The sequence below is a fragment of the Haliotis rubra genome, unplaced genomic scaffold (assembly GCF_003918875.1).
Source record: "Haliotis rubra isolate DU_JTF1 unplaced genomic scaffold, ASM391887v1 Scf297, whole genome shotgun sequence".
Classification (NCBI taxonomy): Eukaryota; Metazoa; Mollusca; class Gastropoda; order Lepetellida; family Haliotidae; genus Haliotis; species Haliotis rubra.
This window is the reverse complement of record NW_025766965.1, coordinates 512501-535084: the sequence shown is the minus strand read 5'-3', so window position 1 is coordinate 535084 and position 22584 is coordinate 512501. Positions and strand designations below refer to the sequence as shown.

Genomic DNA, 22584 nt, shown 5'->3' with positions numbered 1-22584 from the left:
AGCTCCAGATTATATACTCTGCAAAAAAAGAAGTGCAAAAATGTGTTTTTTCGGATTTGTGCTTTACGTACTGTACATATAATCAACAGATAAATTGTTCAAATTTGGCACGAGTCATTGTCACCGAGGTTCATCATGGCACACACGAAACAATCAAATGTCAAGGTGAAGGTCATCTGGTTCTCAATATCTTGTATGGATTCCATGAGAGTCCAGAACCGCCTGGCATCGTGGGCCTACGAAACCAATCAGAATACGAATTATGGCCTGGGGAATATTCACCCACTCTTCCTGCATTGCTTGTCCCAACTGTTGGAGGTTCTGTGGTCGTTGCTGGCGTGATCAAGAGCATCCGATAAGTGTTCGATGGGATTCAAACGTGGAGACCTTGAGGGCCGATGGCAGTACATGGGTGTTGTGGTTCCTCAAATAGGCTGTTGTCTTACCTTGTGGGCGTTGTCGTGTTGAAAAATGGCGTTTGCTAGTTAAATAATGAGAAAGACGTGTGGTCGAAGAATCCCATCTGTGTAATACTGTGCTGTTAAATTGCCCTTGACGCGTACCATGTCTGTTCTGCCAGTAGGGAGATTGCCGCCCACATCATTACGCTCACGATATCAAACCTGTCCATTTCCTGCAGTTGCGAGCATAACATTCTCCACGATGTTTGCAAACACGACGTGTTCCGTCTGTATGGAGAAGCAAAAACGTGATACGTTGTTCATTGCTGTTGTCTTTGACACCACTGACGTCAGCCGACGGTGCTGATCAGTCAGTATGCTGCCTCATACTGGTCGTCTCGGACGAATACCTGAGGCGCGTTGACGGTTACTCACTGTCTGGGCTGAAATCCTACGCAATCCTGCTATTGCTGTAACCGTAGTGGTACCCGTAGGTGAGTCTATCACGTAAATGAAGAACCCGTAATCTGGGTAGGTCAGATTTTGACCCCTGCATCTAATAACGGCACCATAGTCTTATAATGGTGCTTGGTGATACGTAGAACGACCTAGCTACGACCGAAGCCAAGATCGATGGCGCTGTTGCATTGAGCATTTGTCAGTGGTGGCATGTGTTCACCTTTTCCCTTTCTGTACAATTGTGATGACAACAAATAAAACCCTTTGTTTTCATAGCCCAACAATTCATGTTGCACATTCATTCCATGTTTCTGTGTTTCGCTGCCATGTTCCCACGTGGTAGCGGATTTCGGCATTTTTTGGCCACACTTTATTTTACCTGCACAAATCACTCCACTCACTTCATATTTCTCATTCATTTTGAAAGAATATCTACCAAACTGCATCAGATATTTTCATTCTTTCTACCTTTGCGTTTCTTTTTTTTGCAGAGTATATTTCCAGTTCACGACTCCCTCGTTGATCATCTCGCCACAATGGCTGCATGAGATGTACGTACATTACTTGAACAAGAGACACCGCTATCTAGACGTCACCCACTTACCCCAGCCGAGGACGTAGTATCTGACGAGGGAGCCCGAGTCCGTGAGCTCGCCTTGGTTGTGGGCGGAGTACGTGATGACGATGTACAGGTTGAAGGCTTCATTCATCAACCACGAGTACGTGGCCAGGAAGAAGTAGTGCAGGAGGATGGCGAACACCTGACAGACAACCTGGAATGTGAAGATTCAGGTAAATAGGTGGTAAACAATAGGAAATATGGTATGGAGTAAACCTAAAGGAATTCGAGAATATGCAGTGAGGTAGATAACTGGATTGTGAGATGGTGTAAGGTAAACACGTGGTAAAAGATCGAGGAAATGAAGTTAAATGAATACCTGGTATGTTATCTGGATTATGAGATGGTGTTAAGTAAACACGTGGTAAAAGATCGAGGAAATGATGTTAAATGAATACGTGTCAGGTTATCTGGATTATGAGATGGTGTTAAGTAAACACGTGGTAAAAGATCGAGGAAATGATGTTAAATGAATACCTGGTATGTTATCAGGATTATGAGATGGTGTTAAGTAAACACGTGGTAAAAGATCGAGGAAATGGTGTTAAATGAATACCTGGTATGTTATCTGGATTATGAGATGGTGTTAAGTAAACACGTGGTAAAAGATCGAGGAAATGGTGTTAAATGAATACCTGGTATGTTATCTGGATTATGAGATGGTGTAAGGTAAACACGTGGTAAAAGATCGAGAATACGAGGAAATGGTGTTACATTAATACGTGGTATGTTATCTGGATTATGAGATGGTGTTAAGTAAACACGTGGTAAAAGACCGAGAATACGAGGAAATGGTGTTACATTAATACGTGGTATGTTATCTGGATTATGAGATGGTGTAAGGTAAACACGTGGTAAAAGATCGAGAATACGAGGAAATGGTGTTACATAAATACGTGGTATGTTATCTGGATTATGAGATGGTGTAAGGTAAACACGTGGTAAAAGACCGAGAATACGAGGAAATTGTGTCAAATGAATACGTGGTATGTTATGAGGATTATGAGATGGTGTTAAGTAAACATGTGGTAAAAGACCGAGAATACGAGGAAATGGTGTTACATTAATACGTGGTATGTTATCAGGATTATGAGATGGTGTTAAGTAAACACGTGGTAAAAGATCGAGGAAATAATGTTAAATGAATACGTGGTATGTTATCTGGATTATGAGATGGTGTAAGGTAAACACGTGGTAAAAGATCGAGAATACGAGGAAATGGTGTTACATTAATACGTGGTATGTTATCTGGATTATGAGATGGTGTTAAGTAAACATGTGGTAAAAGACCGAGAATACGAGGAAATGGTGTTACATTAATACGTGGTATGTTATCAGGATTATGAGATGGTGTTAAGTAAACACGTGGTAAAAGATTGAGCATACTAGGAAACTGTGTTACATTAATACGTGGTATGTTATCTGGATTATGAGATGGTGTTAAGTAAACACGTGGTAAAAGATCGAGAATACGAGGAAATGGTGTTACATTAATACGTGGTATGTTATCTGGATTATGAGATGGTGTTAAGTAAACACGTGGTAAAAGATCGAGAATACGAGGAAACTGTGTTACATTAATACGTGGTATGTTATCAGGATTATGAGATGGTGTTAAGTAAACACGTGGTAAAAGACCGAGAATACGAGGAAATGGTGTTACATTAATACGTGGTATGTTATCTGGATTATGAGATGGTGTAAGGTAAACACGTGGTAAAAGATCGAGAATACGAGGAAATGGTGTTACATTAATACGTGGTATGTTATCTGGATTATGAGATGGTGTAAGGTAAACACGTGGTAAAAGACCGAGAATACGAGGAAATTGTGTCAAATGAATACGTGGCAGGTTATCAGGATTATGAGATGGTGTTAAGTAAACATGTGGTAAAAGACCGAGAATACGAGGAAATGGTGTTACATTAATACGTGGTATGTTATCAGGATTATGAGATGGTGTTAAGTAAACACGTGGTAAAAGATCGAGGAAATAATGTTAAATGAATACGTGGTATGTTATCTGGATTATGAGATGGTGTAAGGTAAACACGTGGTAAAAGATCGAAAATACGAGGAAATGGTGTTACATTAATACGTGGTATGTTATCTGGATTATGAGATGGTGTTAAATAAAAAACAGGTAAAAGATCGAGAATACGAGGAAATGGTGTTACATTAATACGTGGTATGTTATCTGGATTATGAGATGGTGTTAAGTAAACACGTGGTAAAAGATTGAGAATACGAGGAAACTGTGTTACATTAATACGTGGTATGTTATCTGGATTATGAGATGGTGTTAAGTAAACACGTGGTAAAAGATCGAGAATACGAGGAAATGGTGTTACATTAATACGTGGTATGTTATCTGGATTATGAGATGGTGTTAAGTAAACACGTGGTAAAAGATCGAGAATACGAGGAAATGGTGTTACATTAATACGTGGTATGTTATCTGGATTATGAGATGGTGTTAAGTAAACACGTGGTAAAAGATCGAGAATACGAGGAAATGGTGTTACAATAATACGTGGTATGTTATCTCGATTATGAGATGGTGTTAAATAAAAAAAAGGTAAAAGATCGAGAATACGAGGAAATGGTGTTACATTAATACGTGGTATGTTATCAGGATTATGAGATGGTGTTAAGTAAACACGTGGTAAAAGATTGAGAATACGAGGAAACTGTGTTACATTAATACGTGGTATGTTATCTGGATTATGAGAGGTGTTAAGTAAACACGTGGTAAAAGATTGAGAATACGAGGAAATGGTGTTAAATTGATACTTGGTATGTTATCTGGATTATGAGATGGTGTTAAGTAAACACGTGGTAAAAGACCGAGGAAATGGTGCTAAATGAATACGTGGCAGGTTATGTGTATTATAAGATGGCGTTAGGTAAACACATGGTTTTAGAACCTGAGAATATGCACACTGTACTTACCGGCTGGTCGTATCTGTCGATGCCGAACATGAAGACCATCTGAGCGAACATGACGGACAAACACAGGTTCTTGTGAAGAGACGCCGTTGTGGAGGAGGTTCTGAAGAGACATATGAGTGAGTGAGTGCGTGAGTAGGTGGTGAATGAATGGGTGGGTGGATGAAAGAGTGAATGAGCGAGAGGGAGGTTTAGCGATACGGTGGGTATATTGAGTGAGTGAGTGGTTTAGCGATAAGGTGGGTATGTTGAGTGAGTGAGTGGTTAAGCGATAAGGTGGGTATGTTGAGTAGGTGATTTGTGTGTGTGACGTAAGTGTATGAGTGTATCAAGTGTTTGGGCTAATGAGTGAATGTATGGGTCAATTGCACCTAATCACCACCGCAAGAACTTGGCACAATCCGTAATCACTAATATGTAAAATACGAACAGATAACCGAACATATATATACGAACATTTTGTCAATTTATATTTTTTTATGGTTATAAGCTTATAACGTGACAGTGAGCTAATTAAAGTACGCATAACTTTCTCATACTTGACATTGTTTATTACAAGTCTGCGTTTGGCAGTCAAAGTGTATGTGTAGGAATAATTCTTAGGTGTCCATAGCTCAAAGTCATGTGCACATCCAAGGCCCTGCTCCTTGGTGTAGAGCTGGCTGCAGTGTGTGAGCATGATCAAGTGCAGATGTTGGAGAGCCTTCTAATTTGTCTGAGTTTGGCACCGCCCTTATAATGGGTTGTCCAGACAGGATGATTGGTACTGTGCAAGGTAGGTATAATTCCCACAAATTGAAGGTGGCGTGACGTTTGCGATCTTTACTTACTTCGGATAATTCCTTACCGTGGATATTTCTGTAAAGGTCTTTGACAGTCTGGTATTCCGACCTTCACATGGTAAACCCCCGACGTAATTACAATGAAAGATGTGTCTCTTCGCAAAGAGTTTAACCACATGAAGGGACAATATATCATCTCAACCGCAGTTTTATCTTCTTCCCTTTTGTGTCAAACTCTTGAAATTTCAGAGAAAAGTTTTACACAGGCCACGCGCTCTTTTCAACACACAAAAGGCCCATGCAGACGCAACGTTTTGCAAGACCTGGCGTGTATTAAGGTACCTGCGCCCCGTTTCACAATGTGATATAAGATTTTATGTTAAGGAAAGGGAATTATGACACGCGTTAGGATCTAACATAACATATGTTATATATGATTAACAAGCGTTAAAACCCCTTCTGGAACGAGGCCTAGATGTCTCTACAGAAGGAAAAACGGTAACACTTTTTTTTTATCAAGGAACGGATATGACATAATAATAATAAATGATAATACTGAAAATTTACATAGCGCTAACTCCAACCACTAAGTGGGTGCTTATTCATCCCCTTTACAAAACATCCCCTTCACGACCCATTCTGCAGCTTACAGAAAACAGTTTATATTAAACGACATGTTCGGAGAGGTATGTTCAACAAGGTATTGATTTAAAGGTTTGTTTGTTGTTTAAGCGCTCAGCAATTTTCCAAATTTATGACGGAGGTCTGTAAATATTCGAGTTATGACGAGTTACGAGTTATGACAATCCAGTGATGATATTATGAGCATCGACCCACGCAATTCGCATGCATCTTCCAAGTTAGCGCGCCATACCACCCAATCCCCTTACGAGAATCATGGAGTGCTCAAGACCATTACTAGCCCGGATCTTCACTGAAAAGCGTCAAGTCAAGTAAAACAAGGCCGGAGACAGTAAGACAGGTGGTCAGCAGTGCGAGCACCGCCAGGTCACCAGTAGCCATGTCAGGTTATTGGTTCAAGTATAATGTACAATCGATACTCATTCTCCGCCCTGGTCCTTTTCCCCCTGGAACCAGCCCCCGTCCTACTGAATCACGAGTCTCACTTCTCGCTTTTAGTCTCATTGCTCACTCCTAAATCCCAATATGAAAAGCATCGAGAAAAGGGTGCTATTTGAACATTATTTATAAACTAATCAATTTAAATTAAATTATAAATCATTAAACATTAAAAGGATATGTTTTCCTGTGGCATTATTTATAATATATAAGTGGAATTTGTGTAACAGTATGATTTTATCTGCGGCCCGAGATCCACACTGATGAATCCAGAAATAGAAGATAAAGTTACTCTGTTTTCAATTTTGCGGTCCTTTATCGTTGATTTAAGACCGCTAAATGTAATTCAAAAACCGAACGCGTTAGCGTGAGGTTTTAAATTAAACATTTAGCGGTCTTAAATCAACGATAAAGGACCGCAAAATTGCAAACTGAGTAGCTTTATCTTCATTCTAGCACGACTGATTAGCGTTTTCAAACCGAACTGTTTGGCGCGCAAGAACACAAGCGCAAAGGGGCCTTTTTCCTGGAAATCGCTTGGAATAGTCCCGTTGAGGGACAGGTTGAGTAATGAACAGAATAAGACATTTTCAACAACATAAATGCTATATTTCAGGAACCAGTATGCTTGTATTTGTAACAAGTAGCATACATAAATAAAATAAAATACAGTTTATACTGTGAGCAAGTACAATTTGATTTTTCTCAAGAGAATTATTGATCTCCCCTACTGTATGACAATCGACTCGCCCAAAGGCAAGCCGTGAACTCAATAAGTTTAGTCGCCGCTAACTTTATTCACGGAAATAATTGTTGATAACCACCCTACTATTCCCAGGTTGGAAAAGACCTGACATGCCACGTTTTATGTGGGATACATGGACAGTGGAAGTGGAAGGACTGGGCATTACGGCCGGGACGGAAGCGGTCAGGTGTGGACGTGTGGGCCGACGTGTGTTGTCGACGTCAACACACGTACATCTGGACCCGCTTTGAATATACTGCCGCTTTTGCGCTGCTGACGGATTTTCCAGCTTCGTAGTTTCTTCACTGGGATTTTACTTCAAAAACACCAAAGATGCTGCCTTGATAGAAATTGCCAATGTCCCACATGTTTGTTTACAAACAATAGTGTCAACGAGTTCGTTGTATTCATACGCGGTGAATCGGTCACTTTAATTAACGGTCCTTAAACTGTCATTTAAGTACGGTTTTGATGAGCTCTCAGCCAATCAGAATCGAGTATCACACAATGTCGTGCTAGAATACCCTCTAAACAGAACACGAAGCTAAAGCTGAGAACTTCCGTCGCCTCATCAAATCCGCAAGGGCCTCTTCCCTCATACAGCCGCCTCCGTGGTGTAGTGGTTAGAGTGTCCGCCCGGAGAGCAGAAGGTCGCGGTTCGATTCCCGGCCGCGTCATACCAAAAGACGTTAACATATGGTACTTGTTGAACCCTGCTTGGCGCTCGGCATTAATGGGTACAACATGGACTGGTCGGCTCGGAGTCAGTATAATGTGTCTGAGTGGGGTATTCATGTTTAACTGCGGCATGGTATCTCACTATAAAACCAACTTAAAGGTCACATGCAACCAAAAATTCAAACATAATTAAAACACAATTATCTCTTATTTATGACATATAATATACATTGCTGGTTATGAAAAAACATATAAACAAAATTATAAGCGTACAATCGCAAATCAAAAGTGCAATATTGTGTACTTGGGTTTACTTCCCAAGAAACGAAGCAGCCTGGATACCGAACCCAGTCAGAGCGGGTGGGTGTGCACTCAAGTGTAACGGCTGGTTCATTTGCAGATGCCCTCACGGCTCATTGTGTGTGTATATATAGAGATGTTGGGTTTTGTAAATACATGCTCATTTTTTGTGTATAACATTTTGCAATCAACAGACATCATGTGTTCAAGTATCACACCTGCCTGTCTGTGTAATTACATAATGTGACAGAGACCGAACTCGGGCCATAAATCAATGCATTTTGTTTATGGTGTATAGCCTGATTGGTGTTAAGTTCAAATTGCATGTGGTCAGTGATAGCAGCTGTGTATTGAATATTGTCATTAGCAGACGGGCAGGCAGACACACAGGTGTCAATAAAACAAGACATTGAGTTTTGTCTGTGACAACGACATATCTATATCACAGTTAGAAATTCTGTCAACGCTAAATAATGACATTGCTTTTAAGTATCGAACTGAGAAAGTGACTCGGTAAGAAGAACGTGTGGTGAAATAGACAAATGAAATTATATAAACAGTTAATTTACTGTCATAACATATAAAAAAGCTCGCGCCTGTGAGATATCAACAAAACATTAGAAAAATAGCTGAAAATTAGTGAAACGTTTGAACTCCGATTTCGCGCGGGTTTTTTTTCATCGCGTTACTTTTCAACTTTATAAGTTGAATTTGCAATTTTGACGATTTGTTTCGGTAAGTCCATACCGAAAGGTATCAGAATCTGCAAAGTTGTGTTTTACGTTGCATGTGACCTTTAAGTCTGGGCTAGTACAAGCAGCCGCACATACCCACGCATGCGCGTCGTCATATGAGCGAAATATTCTTAAGTGCGATGTTAAACCCCATTTCACCTCACCTCTTGCCTCCTATTGTAACCCTCAGTTCCCCTTAGCGTATATTTTAGATAACAACAAAAGAACAGCAGTAACTTAATACACCTACACGCTTTATGAATCAAGTGAAATGAAATCAACATGACAACAAATATGTGTTACATATATTTCGAAATACATTATCTCAACACTTGGTACAAAGGAGGGGTGATGGGTCGCCTAGCGGTTAAAGCGTTCGCTCGTCACGCTGAAGACCCGGGTTCGATTCCCCACATGGGTACAATGTGTGAAGCCCATTCCTGGCGTCCCTCGCCGCGATGTTGCTGGAATATTGCTAAAGGCGGAGAAAAAGCAAACTCACTCACTCACTGGCACAAAGGATATGACATTATCCTGGTATAATCCGTCTTATATGGGTTCGTGGCTTTGTTTCTAACTCGGGATAACTTGCATTCACAGACGGACTTCGACTAACTATGCGTCACTAACTTGTGTTTGACAAAGAACACACTTACTTGACATATACGTGTATAAGGACGGAGAGTAGACACAGGGTGGCAGATACTGTGCATCCAATATAGGACGCGAAGTTCATCAGCTCTGGGCGCTTATCTCCCTTGTCCCACTAAAGTAAAAACAGAATGAAGCACTCGTAAAATATACAAATGTCATTTATATATAGTTGTTGTCACTGCTCTCCTGCACATGCAGTATTATTAATCTGATTAAAATAGGATTTATGTAAATATATATGGCAAGACTGTTTATATGTTCTACTAGTGTTGTTAAAGCTGGAGGAAAACTATTCGGGACAGGTTACTGATACCCGCTATGTCTAGAATATCACTCACATTTTCATTGAACATGTCAGTGGTGACGGCAAACACGCCAGGCACTGAGCATGCGCACATGACTGATTGCGGTCTGTATTCGAGAACCTCGCAGTTACTTCTCGTCCATGTCCATTTCCGGGTTCTGCAGAATGTGATGTCATGACACATTGATAAAAGGACAATACAGTTCACAAATGAACCAGTTGAACAGGTCTACAATAAAATCGTTCAGATAAAACATTCAGTTCTAAAAACAGTGCAAGCAGTTTGAGCTTTCGCACGAAATTCAACCTAACTTGATTTTTATAACGTCAAAGACAATTGCGGGCAACAGAATAGAATTTGTTGAATTCTCACGTATTTGGAGATGTTTTTATAGTGAAGTTCAAACCACATGATTTAAGAAACTAAATAACCCCCTACTGCAAACTAGCGATAATGTACATTTACAGATGATGCAGTGCTCAGCACTATCGGGGACCTACCAATACCAGACCAACCAAAGCAAACATAGATAGCTACTAAACTACAGAAAATATATACACTTTATAAAGAAAGGGACAAATCGTTTTACATTGACACAATTCCTATAAATTTCTCACCCGACTGATATCAACTCCGCTCTGTGTTCAACGGAATCAAACAGAGAATAAAATGGGTGTGATTCTTATCGTTACGATACAAACTTCATGGCGGGTGTGTCTAGACTCTAAATTGTGCTGCTATCTACGTGTGTGCATGCCCCTTAATTAGATAGCTCTTTGCTGGTTTTCTTCAAATACGAAGATGAAAGAAATTGTTGAAAGTTAGGTCTTACCTATTTCGATGGTTCAACCTTACACAGTCGGGATTGGATATATTGAATGTCTGTAATGTAGAATGGCATCTTATATGCATATAGTCTTCAATAAAATATACTGGACAAAATAAGTTAGGGATATTGGTATTTTTATGATGGATATTTTATCAGAGTGTCAATGAATAAATAGATCATTATTCATAATTTCAAAATTTACATATATCCCTAACTATTTTTGTCCAGTATATATTACATGACAGACTGGCAGTTAAACACCGTTGTGACGAACTCACAGTTGAGTCGAAGTAAAAGCCTTGTCCTGCGCATTCCTTCCTATGTCATCTTGCGGTTGTGTCGAACCACGTACAACTCGAAGTATTTACGTATGTCCCTTCAACTTCGACACAACGATGTTTGATTGTATTTAGACTGCATCTTCGTTCATAATCATTATTTATCGATTCTACAGTTGTCACTTTCGTAAGTATTACGGCAAACCTTTGCAATCCATGGGAGGTAACTCATGTCTAGCTGGTAACAACACAAGGGAGGGAACTCACGTCTAGAAATGGAAGATCAATGATGATGGGTGATGTGAGGTTCTGTGACAGCGAGAGATCCCCCATATGTGTGAACAACGCAACGATAGGAGTGTTCACCCAGTCGTCCTTGCGCCGGCTGCAGAGTACAAGAACGCAACAAATGTAAAGGAAAGTCCCTTGTAACACGACTCTTGGTATAGAAACTGTTTAATGCCGTTTTTAACGGCATGTCAGTTCTTTCACGACGTGTCATCTGGTTGGAGGCTGAATCCCGTAGTCAAGGTCTTAGTTTGTTACCACTCTGGTAAAACCTACGAGTGAGTGAGTAAGTGAGTGAGTGAGCTGGGTTTTACGCCGCTTTTAGCAATAGGTAAAGGCGTTCGCAACATCACGGCGGGGGACAACAGAAATGGGTTTCACACATTGTACCCATGTGGGGAATCGAACCCGGGTCTTCAGCGTGACGAGCGAACGCCGTAACCACTAGGCTACCCCACCGCCCCTTAAAACCTACGAACACGTGTACGGTGCAGGCACACCAAATAGAATTCAAACCCATGATCACCAGTTCAGGGAACGCCCAAGGGACACAACTCTGTTGAAAGAATTGTGGCGTCTTAAACGCTGGGGTTATTCGCGCCACTCATATACAATCCAATATGCATATTTTAATAGTACTATCAAGAAACAATAATTGGGGTTCATGTTTTAATCTGTTGGTTTCCTACTGGTGTGTAAGTTTTTTGGACTCATACAGAACAGCTGAATTTGATTTTCTGACCTTTTGACCGCTTGACCTGGAAGAACCCGTGCAAGCGTTGGATATCTAAACGCTGATATACCGATGAACACTGAAACAAGGTGAGTATTAGAAGTTCGTAATTTCATGTCTTCTCTTTAAGACTTATATCACTGTAATGAAAGCGGGTGATATTGGTACTACTGCCCATTCAGCTTTACAAAACATGGGGAAAATAGATCGATATAAGACGCCTCGGAAATTTCCAATCTAATCTCGTGTCACATGATTTAATCTTAGTAAAACACATTGACATCTTTATTAAATATAATATATCATATAAATTTGTGTTCCACCATGAAGCATAACTGAAATGACCACAACAGCAGTCGAGGTCGTCCTCGAATAACAATATTTCTTTCAAATTGAACACTTCTTCGAAGAACGTTTTAGATTTACAAGTGCTTCTAGTTATTGTTGATTTCGAATTCGGTAATTATATACATTTTTCTTGGCACATAAATTGGATTATCTCCCTTACCTGGAAGCTGCGATGCATTCTGGGTAAGAAAGGCGTCTCCTTGGATCCTCACTGAGCCGTCTTCAAACTTGAGAGTGTCGCTCTTGAAGTCGTACGAATCAGGAAAGAGGATACCGTTAAACTTCTCGATCCAGTGTGTCTCGATCTTAAACTCTGCAATAGGGAAGGCACTGGATGTTAATACACGGTCCTATCAGTTAGCTGTTTTAAAATATAGAAGCTGGAGACAATAGGTTATTTGCCGTAATAAAGTATGACTTGGTTACTAATACACTATGCGCATGGATATTGTATGTAGTCTTTTGTGTCTGTATGATGTCAATCAGGTGGTCAGCTGTGAACACAGTGATATAGATAATAAGAGTGCGGCTCCTGTGATCTACATTTGCAGCGATTAGGCGCCCAAACCGAAACATGAGTCTCATTAACCAATTCAGACAATGACCTACTTTCAGCCGATCCGAATTTCTCGTGTGAAAGTGAAAAGAGACACTACAAACAATTCCACTTCCTTGTTTCATAAGAAAATGGTATTTACAAAATGATTTCAATTTTAAAGTTTAAAACACTCGTATTTCTATATTTTATGACGGGGTTTAGACAGCATGTCGTTAATTAAGACGTCACAGACTGCCTCTGTTTGAAGAGGTCGTACAATGATTCGCAATTCATCTGGTTACACCTGGTATGTGTTCTTTGGGCTTATTAAGTGTATTTTCGTAACGTACAGTGCGATTAATATAAAATCAAGTCCGTACCAGACCGCCAAACTTTTCTAGCGGCCGAGCCTCGTTTTGACATTTCCACGATTCCCAGATTTCCGTTTGTCAGAGCACGCTGTACGACAGAGCACGCTGCACAACGTGTTTGCAAGGATTAGAAGGAGCGTAGTGTTGCAATATACAAGTGATAGGATGTATCAAGTAACACTAATTAATATTTATATACTGAACATCATTGAAAACGCACCAGTCTAAAATTGTCCATATTTTCATCAAGATGGATTTCAGCATGACAATGATCAATGAATGCTTTAGAAACAAATTCCTGTCCACATAATGACTCTTAATTCCAAAATGCATCAACGTGCAGCCACGCCATGAAAAAAGCGCGCATTTCATTCTGAAATCATACTGACTGTGACATTAAAAGCAGGTGTATGAAAACCGATTCTCATTGCTTCACTAACGATTGTGAAACGAGGACAGAGATGCCGAGGTTAACACCTCACGAAAGAGAACGTGCACTAGGCATGATTCAGGTTGGCACTAGCAGCAGGGATATTGCTCGACAACTTGGACTTGGCCACTCCACCATCGTTAGGCTTCATAGACGACATCAGTAGACAGGCAGCACCCGTGACCTTCAATGACCTTGGCAATAACGTGTTACGACGCTCCATCAGGATCGCAATATTGACCATGTCCATATCAGTGATTGAATATTGCCGACTGCCAGGACTGCTGCACTAGTTCAAGGTTGGCGTGGGGGTCATCAGCGCTGACTCCATGCGACGCCGTCTACACGCTACAGGGCTCCAAGCTCGACGTCCTTACGTTGGACCAATTCTGACTGACAGACACCGTAATGAGCGTATACAATGGGCTAGCAGGCATTTTCAGTAAAGGTTACAACAAATGGCATGGTGTGGTAGTCACTGACGAGTCACGTCTTGATCTACGTAATGCTGACGGCCGATTACGTGTTTGGCGTAGACGTGGTGAACGTTATGCTGATGAGTGTGTGGTTCAGACAGACCTTTGGGTGGTGGGAGTGTCATGGTCTGGGGTGGAATAAATATCAATTACAGGACTGCCTTCATGTCTGTCAAGGGAGAGTTAATGCCCTTTATTACCGTGAGCAGATTCTTCAGAATCACATCGTATCTGTCTTCAATCACCACCAAGATGTCCATACTTTTCAACAGGACAACGCACGGGCACGCACAACAAGACTTTCCATGCAGTATCTGGCCCAGCAACACATCCAGGTTATTCATTGGCCAGCATAGTCGCCAAATGTATCCCCCATGGAGCACTTGTTGGACGAAATTGGTCAAAGTCTTTCGCGGCGACAACAGATGCGAAACATCCAGGAACTTGAGGCTGCACTACTGCAGAAGTGGAATGCCATCCTCAAGAACTCTATTCGGACGCTTATTGACTCAATGGGGAGACGTTAAACTGCATGTGTCAATGCAAATGGCGGTCACACGCGGTATTGACTTTTCGGTTTGACCCCACGTGTGTTTGATCCTTTCTGACTGTGGAACATTTCAATGAATAAGCGTCTTTTCTGTGTTGTTGTTTTTTTTCAGTCATCCATCTGTTATTATCCACTCAAAAAATATCAATTCCTTACACGTGCTTTTAATAATCTGAACTTTTATAAGTGGTGCGTTTTCAATGATGTTCAGTATATATCCAGTTGAATGAGTTTGTCTCAAAATTCTGGACTGGTTATTGTACTAAGTTGCGCAATAGGACGGAACCCAGTCAGCAGGAAACGAGACTGTTGTGCAATCAATGTTTTGACTTGATCAAAAGTTGGAATGGGCAGTGGTTGCTGAAGATATTAGGTATAGGGGATAATTATTAAACAGACAGTAAGATGAGGTTAGGTGAAACAGACGAGATTATTGTACTCATATAGAGATTGTTATACAGAGATACCACTCCTCCTATAGTGCTAGCCAACTGCGATATCCTGCAGCGGTTTCATACGGATACCCCACACAGTCAAAGCTTACTGCACCGTAGCCGTCCAGTCCTTGTTTATCATGTCTAACCAGTTGACCAGGGAGGAGGTCAGTCCACAGTGGAGCTGACCACACCCGTTTTCATTGAGGTTATAAGTCTTGAAGAAAAATGCTTACAAGAGTTACGTCCCTTGATATATTCACTTAAAGACCATGGACGACAGTATATCTCCCAATTTCTTTAAAATGATTCCGGAATCCTAAGTTCAGAAAGCTCTTCATGATAAAACAACCCATTTCTACCGTCTGGTGTTCACAATTTACGGATTAATCAAGTTTGCTTTTGACAGAATCTGACGCTACTGCCTCTAATAGACTGAAATGGATTGGTCGATCAACGCATACAAAACTGTTAGCGATACAGCTACCTTGATAGAAACATACATAACGGTATCATCAAGCGGAAGAAGCTCCCCATATACGGTGTATTCGGATATTAACAGACGTTAAACACGGCGCTGAAACTATTCCTTTCAAAAAGCCCTGTGTGGGTGAGACAGTAATTGAAATAAACGACAGTTCCACCACGGTGCAATAAATCATATCCTGATCAGTGACCTAACTGAACCCAAGTCACCGTAACCCGACGGGTAATCTGTGTCTTGGGCTGCAATGATGGGTTAGGGTGACCCAGCCGTCGCAGTACAGAGTTGTACAGAGTTGCGGGCCTTAGTTGTACCAGAAACCTATGATCAGGGGCTTGAATTCCTGATTCGTTTTAATTATGTTCCTTGGTTTTAGGTTTCATAAAAGTGGTAAGCCTTTGGCTCGCATCACACAATAGGCTAATATATATAACTGAAATACTGTTCAAGATGGCGTTGCTTGTACACAACTCACCGACACAAAATTGACGTGCGTGCACGTGTTGGGGTCACTCGTTTAAGGGGCACGGGTTGGTGTGGTAGGCTAGAGGTAAAAGCTTTCGCTCGTCACGCCGAAAACCCGGGTTCGATTCTCCACATGGGCACAATATATGGAGGCCATTTCTGATGCCCCCCGCCGTGATATTGCTAAAAGCGGCGTAAAACTAAACTCACTCACTTTAAGTGACACTGCCAGCATATACCAATTTGAAAACAATACATAACCCTGCCATATGTCATGTATCCGTACTCCAAACACCAATCCTATATAATAAAGAACAAATACTAAAACTAGACTGAGCTTCTAACAAACGTGATGTACATTCAGTACACAAACGGGATTAGAATGCTAAATTGGTTTCTACAATCAGGAGACAATTTCATGGTCTTTTGATACAACAATGAATACTGACGAAGACATTGAGACCAATTCTCGTGTTCAGAATCTTCTACAGCCTAAACTTCCCGTTAGCTTTATTAGAAAAGTTTTCTGTCCACATCCGGGGACCTTGAGAAACAAAGGATATCAATGGAGATAACGTTCTGATATATCCCTGCTTCTTCGACAGTGTGCCTCTCCGATCAGCTTCAGTCCAGAATTAGCAACTGTTTTCCACCAACTGACGTTTTTACGAGAGCAATCCTGACCCTATAGCTTCAGATATACTTTTGCTTCACGTCTTTAATAGAATTACGGACTCCAGTCTGGCCAGTGTAAGTTTACGATCAATTATAGGACCATCCCCTTGAGATCACCATGATGGCCGATCACCAGTACTTCCGGCCAGACAAAATAACGCGGGAGAAGGCACGTGCAGCGTGTTATTGTCCAGCGATGGGTACATCGGAATCCAGAAATCAGTTGGACAAAATCGATACAGCTAGTTAACGAACCGTAAATGTACAAGACACAAGATTGCTTGGAAAACCTTACGTTTTGACTTCCTTTGAAATAAGGAAAAACGGGACCTAGTTTCAATGATTTTCTTTCAGATCTCTCAAAAAGTTCACAAAGTTGACGTCTCGTGATAAAAAGACATAGAGATCATAATCGGTGGGCGCAGAGGTTCGAGCAGGAGGAAATTATACTGGATTACCCATTCCCGCAAAGCAATGGCGTGTGTGGAATGGGCTACCTAGGTCGCCTAGGCTTAGTCAGCGCTCAGAAACGCTGAGGTCGCGAATATTTGCAAACATTTGGTATGGCATCAGCTTTGTTAGTACGAAACATTTGTATGTGATCTTCTTAAATCTATGACCAAATTTATGGTACTTTATTTATCAAATCTCGCCACGCATACCGATTGCTACTTTACATATTTATGATAACAATATCGACTCACGGTTATTATGTTTTCATATTGATATTTTGGGGTTTAATTAATCAGTCTTCCACAAAGTCAGAAAGTATGCAAGGAATGTCGTGTTTCAATTAACGCTTATTGGCAACACATCCTTGTCTGTAAGTTTGTGGAATAGACTGCAAAGTCTTACGCATGGCATAATAGTGTTATCGCTCCAGAATATCAGTTGGATCAACTGACAAACCACTCACCATCTTGAGCCTTACGAACTACTGACATCATCTGCTCATCTGACCCGAAGCATAAACTGAAGTGTGGCCAAAGAGCGTATGCGTACACACCTGCAGTGCTTCGGAATAATTTGCCATTAAAGGTGAGACACTGCTCAGAACTCTTTCAATAACCATTTGAAGACCTTTCTGTTCAGAAAATACTTCAGTCTACAATGCAATTATACCTTTGTCTAAATTTGAATCTGTCTTTCAATTTGTGTATATCAGTTTTCCTTTGCAGCGCTGTCAACATACAAATAGTGTATGGAATTTAATGCGATAAAACATACTATTGACATCATCATCAATTATCATACACGTTTTACAGGTAATTAATCAAATTAAGTTCAAATCAACCCTGACCAAATTTAATCTGTGTCCTTTGCTTCCTGTGTCTTGGCGTACTGGAACAAGAATTTTTATGTGAACACATAAATAATGTGTTAATCCCCGTCCATTCTGATTAAAAGAATAATCATAATGTATTTCTGAAATTGCTTTAAATGTGCTCGTGCCTTATGCTAGCCATTTATCACCTCTATTTGGTTTGGTATACAAAGCTTAACAGAATGTATTGGATTATAAAACCTAGACAGTGACGCCACATCATATGTAGCTGTTGCACAAAACCTCGGTTGCTATCTGGCGGCCATTACGATTCCAGCTGCTCTGTGTCCTTGCTGAGAGCTGTCCTTTTTCTGTCATTAATGGGATTTCTTTCTCTTGTGCTATCTAAACAGCTTATTTTGGCACCCTGATGCGCAGAAAACAGACAAATCCTGGTAATTTGAAAAGAAGTCGTGCCTGCCTCGAAAAATATCCAAACGTGTTAGTGTTTGGATTCCACCGTGCGAAAAGAAGGAGTGGACCACAACCCTTAGATTGGTGCCAGCGATTCCTTTATGTCAACATATTGGTTTTTGGCGGAATTGATTTTAGATATTTCAGGCGAAAGAATTTGCTGCAAGCGCTCTTGAAATGAACATGCAATTTGGTGAGGTCATTAGAATTTCAATTTCAAGTATGTTTTTTATGCGTGCATGTGGTTTTACCTTCATTGAGAAAGGTTATCTAAAAAGTCCTTGCACTGATGTCAAGATTGTTAAGTTTTCAGCAACAATAAACCTCTGAATCTCTCCGAACGTTTAACTTAGTTTGTAAAGCTCTCACCCGCGGGCATTTAAAAGACTAGGAATATCGAATTGTCCGTTTTAACAATTTGTTTTGGATCTGGGATTTCCAATAAATATGTATTGCAGAAAAAAACGTTCAGAATGAACAATACGAGTCAGTTGGTTTTAACGGCGATTTAAACAGTATTCCAGTAATATGGCTGCGTGTCAGATTAATGCGGTAGGAAAGCCCGAGGTAATGGAGGTGTGCGACGTTTACCACCTCGGTGGACAAATGACACAGGTTAACAAGTACTTAGATTTCTAGATTACATACTATTAAGACCAAGAACCTTGATTTCCGGTCACGGGGATGTAGGGTCACGTGCTTACGGGAAGTCCACATCGTATGGACGGGCAATTGGTCGAAAAGTACATTAGCGAGTATTGACTAGAAATCCATTGAAGCAATTTCTGATTGAATTTTAAACGAACCTCATTTCAGCTTGAATTTTGCCCCCAGATGCATTCCTTGTGTCCTAATTATATCAACTGCAAAATGAATGCGAATAAGGATGCCTACATTACTTAACAAGCCATCTTTGTCATAAACCTTGCCATTTAGTTTATGAAGTAATTTCGAAGACCTGTCTTCAACATGTATGGTATACTGAAAAATGTATGTTTGCTTTATAGAGTATAGTCCGTTTGGCTCAAAATCGTTAAAATCTTGACAACGTTCACTGTTTGTTACGAGGGAGGGGTGCAAAGAGAGGAACAGCCAAGTGTGCGAGAAAGGATGGAGACAGCACAGCACAGGTAAATGATTCAATAACTTTGTCGGCACTTGTGCACGTGCTCCGCGCACACCTGGCTGTTCTTCTCTTTGGAGTCCTCCCTCGTAACAAATAGAGAACGTTGTCAAGATTTTAATGATAGTTTGTTAAACAACTTTTTAATTTTTAGGATATAAAATACATGTTGCCTGCTGTGGTCTGGTTTGGTTGTTGTTGTTTTACGCCGCATTCAGTGGTATTTCAGCTATATGGCGACGGCCTGTAAATCAATCCAGTGATCAATGTCATGAGCATCGATCTACGGACTTGGGATTCGACGATATGTGTCAAACACGTCAGAGAGCCTGACCACCTGATCCCGTTAGTCGCCTCTTTGGACAAGCATGGGTTAACTGAAGATCAATTCTAACCCGGATCTTCACCGGTCACATGTTGCCTGAACCGCCCCCATGACCAAGAGGATAGAGCATCTGTCATGAAAGCAGGAGGTGGAAAGTTCCATGTCCGGTCGCGTTCAAATGACGTTGGTTCTTGCTGTCAACCGTCCCTGGCTGGATTGGTGTGACATAGTACCCCTAAGCAGTGTGCGAAATAGTTTCCAAATTTTGCCAGCCACTCGGGATAGCTATGCCTGAAAGTTACTAGCCCACAAAATAATTCACTAGCCCGAAATTTGAATGAAGAAACTAAGCAAAAGATTACAAAAAGAGATGAGAATAAGATATTGTCGGCATGCCACGGGTTTCATCATTAAGCTGCAAATATGATGAACATTTTTATCAGGTCATTATATTGTATGATTTAAAAATCGGAGAGAGTGACATATTTACAAAATGACCCCATGAAAATTCACTAGCCAGTCGGGCCAGTGACTGTGGAGATTTACTGGCCCGAATGGAATTTTACTAGCCATGGGCTAGCGGACCAGTGGCTATTTCGTACACTGCCCCTAAGACAAACAAACAACTATTGTATTCTGCTCAGGACATGGTCCCAAATTACTGACCGATCATTGAAGACTGGTCGGATCGGAGTCGAGCTTAGAGTATACTGTGTCTGAGTAGGGATATCCAACTGCGGCTACTTATGCAAGTATAGCATAGGTCCGGACTAGTACAAACACGCACACACACAGAAACACAGACATGGCTACACAAGTGCAATAATCTTAAACACGATCTTAAACCCCATTTCACTTCACATCACCTCACCTCGTCTCATTCACTGTTCATTGATCCTTTGAAACCTTTCCAGGCCCGTTGTAACCTTGTTAATATTTTATGACCATGTTGCGTATTGGTATTTGCAGTTATATTAGAACTATGAACTAGCCTTCACGAACATGCAATCTGAGCTGTGGTAGGCTTGCAGTTACAGTGTTCGCTCGTCGCGTCTGATTCATTCCCTATGTATGCATACTGTATGAAACAAAGTTCTGGTGTTCCGTATCCTTCTATGTCTGTAATACATGTATTGCTAAAAGCAGCGACAAAAACATACACATTCATTTACATGTAAAAATTACGAAAAAGTTAATGGAAGATTTTAAAGAAATTTTCGTCTCACAGGAAGAAGTCAAGGCTGAAATATTGCCTACCAGACTTTTAACTCAGCCTGTCTAAGAACGAAAAAAACAAGCATAAAAAAACCCCAAAAAACCCAAGTATTTCATGATAAAACCCCACATTCTTGAAACTACATTCAAGACAGCTTACCTATATTGCTCTTGAAGACTCGAATAAACGCCTCCCTGTATGTCTTGATTCCGTCGATCACGTGGAAGACGAGACTTCGCGAGATGACGTCAGCAAAATCATGCATGACCTTCATAAGGTTATCCCCCTCAACACCAGAAGGCTGTGTAGCGTTCCAGCCTTTCTCATTTTTAGAGTTGAGGAGATTGTCTACGACTGAGGCCAGTATCTAGATAAATTTAAATGACAAAATTTTACACATAGACTGTAACTGGTTCTTCAGTTTTAAAGATTACTACGAGTATTTGTGTTTTTGAAAAATGAATTCGGGAACAAATTACTTGTCATTTATATTCTACCTCACCCCACGAGATGTCCCAGAAGAGGAAGCCGTTCTCATCAAGGAGTTAGCTATGTCCACAACGAAGCCAGCGCGTTTCGTTATCACCCACTGTGAAGACGTATGCATTACAGAATACGTTTTTCATGTGAAGTCGCTGCCAACATCGCACTAATGTTAGTCAGCTCTCATTACAAGTTTGGGTCGCTGCCGATCTGTTCTCCCAGAACCCTCCAGGGGAACAGTTTAACGATATACAGACAGATACATTTATAGATGTTCGGTAACATATTGAAGTTAATTCCTGTATAATTTTCATTCTGAATGAAACGAAAATTGTAAATTGTTCAGAGGGCAGTGTGTCCTTCGAGCCAAATCATTTCTCATTTAGGTGCCGTGTTCTTTTGACTGCCAAGTTAAAATAGGGCGTCAGACCTCCACTGGGAACTTCCAGAATACATCATGAGGTTTGTGTGTTGAAATGATGCTTGAGCAGCATCAGAAAATGGTATGGGCGCCGTTTGACAGTTTATCATTAATAACCCGCGAGGTTGTGTCCACTGGTATTTTGCTCTCGATCTGTATGGGAGAGTATTGGATAGTCGAAAATCTCGCACTGGCTGTATTGGTGTAACATCGTACTCCTACGACTTACAACCAACTAACGTCTCCTGCTAAGGACAAGGTTACAAGGTACTGGCTGACTTAGATGACATATGCACCTTTCAAAACAAGTTAAAAATTCCCGATTCTTTCTTTCACATTATTAAGATGGTTAATGTGTCATGGCATTAAAAAGTAACTATCGTACTAAGAAAAATTCGGGTATCATGACAGACGTAATAAGAAACAGTCAGGTGGCATGATATATGATATACTATTTACACTTTGCTAAGGATCAAATCATGGATTCAACAGAAAACTATGATGTGCGGTCAAATTTGGTTTAAATATCTAAGCTTATAAGTTTGGATTAAAGTGACTGTTGGCCTAAAGAGGGATACCATATTATTATTTATCCAATTTCAAACGGATACAATTTCAAATTATAAATCTACGTTTAAGTAAAGTTGTGAATTTTTGTGATCCTTAGCAAAGT

At 40.7% G+C, this 22584-nt stretch overlaps 1 protein-coding gene across 1 annotated transcript in view; it reads right to left on the bottom strand.

The window, feature by feature from the left end:
• LOC124282267 (cadherin EGF LAG seven-pass G-type receptor 1-like) overlaps window positions 1–22584 on the bottom strand; it is a 142791-nt gene that overhangs the window by 29349 nt on the left and 90858 nt on the right. Inside the window, exons 11-19 of the mRNA XM_046718221.1 lie at window positions 21167–21374; window positions 12343–12495; window positions 11844–11913; window positions 11081–11198; window positions 10539–10588; window positions 9740–9863; window positions 9404–9513; window positions 4432–4531; window positions 1465–1633 (exon numbers count right to left, since the gene is read on the bottom strand). Coding sequence (XP_046574177.1) covers window positions 1465–1633; window positions 4432–4531; window positions 9404–9513; window positions 9740–9863; window positions 10539–10588; window positions 11081–11198; window positions 11844–11913; window positions 12343–12495; window positions 21167–21374 — 1102 coding nt within the window. The remainder of the gene's footprint in view (window positions 1–1464; window positions 1634–4431; window positions 4532–9403; window positions 9514–9739; window positions 9864–10538; window positions 10589–11080; window positions 11199–11843; window positions 11914–12342; window positions 12496–21166; window positions 21375–22584) is intronic.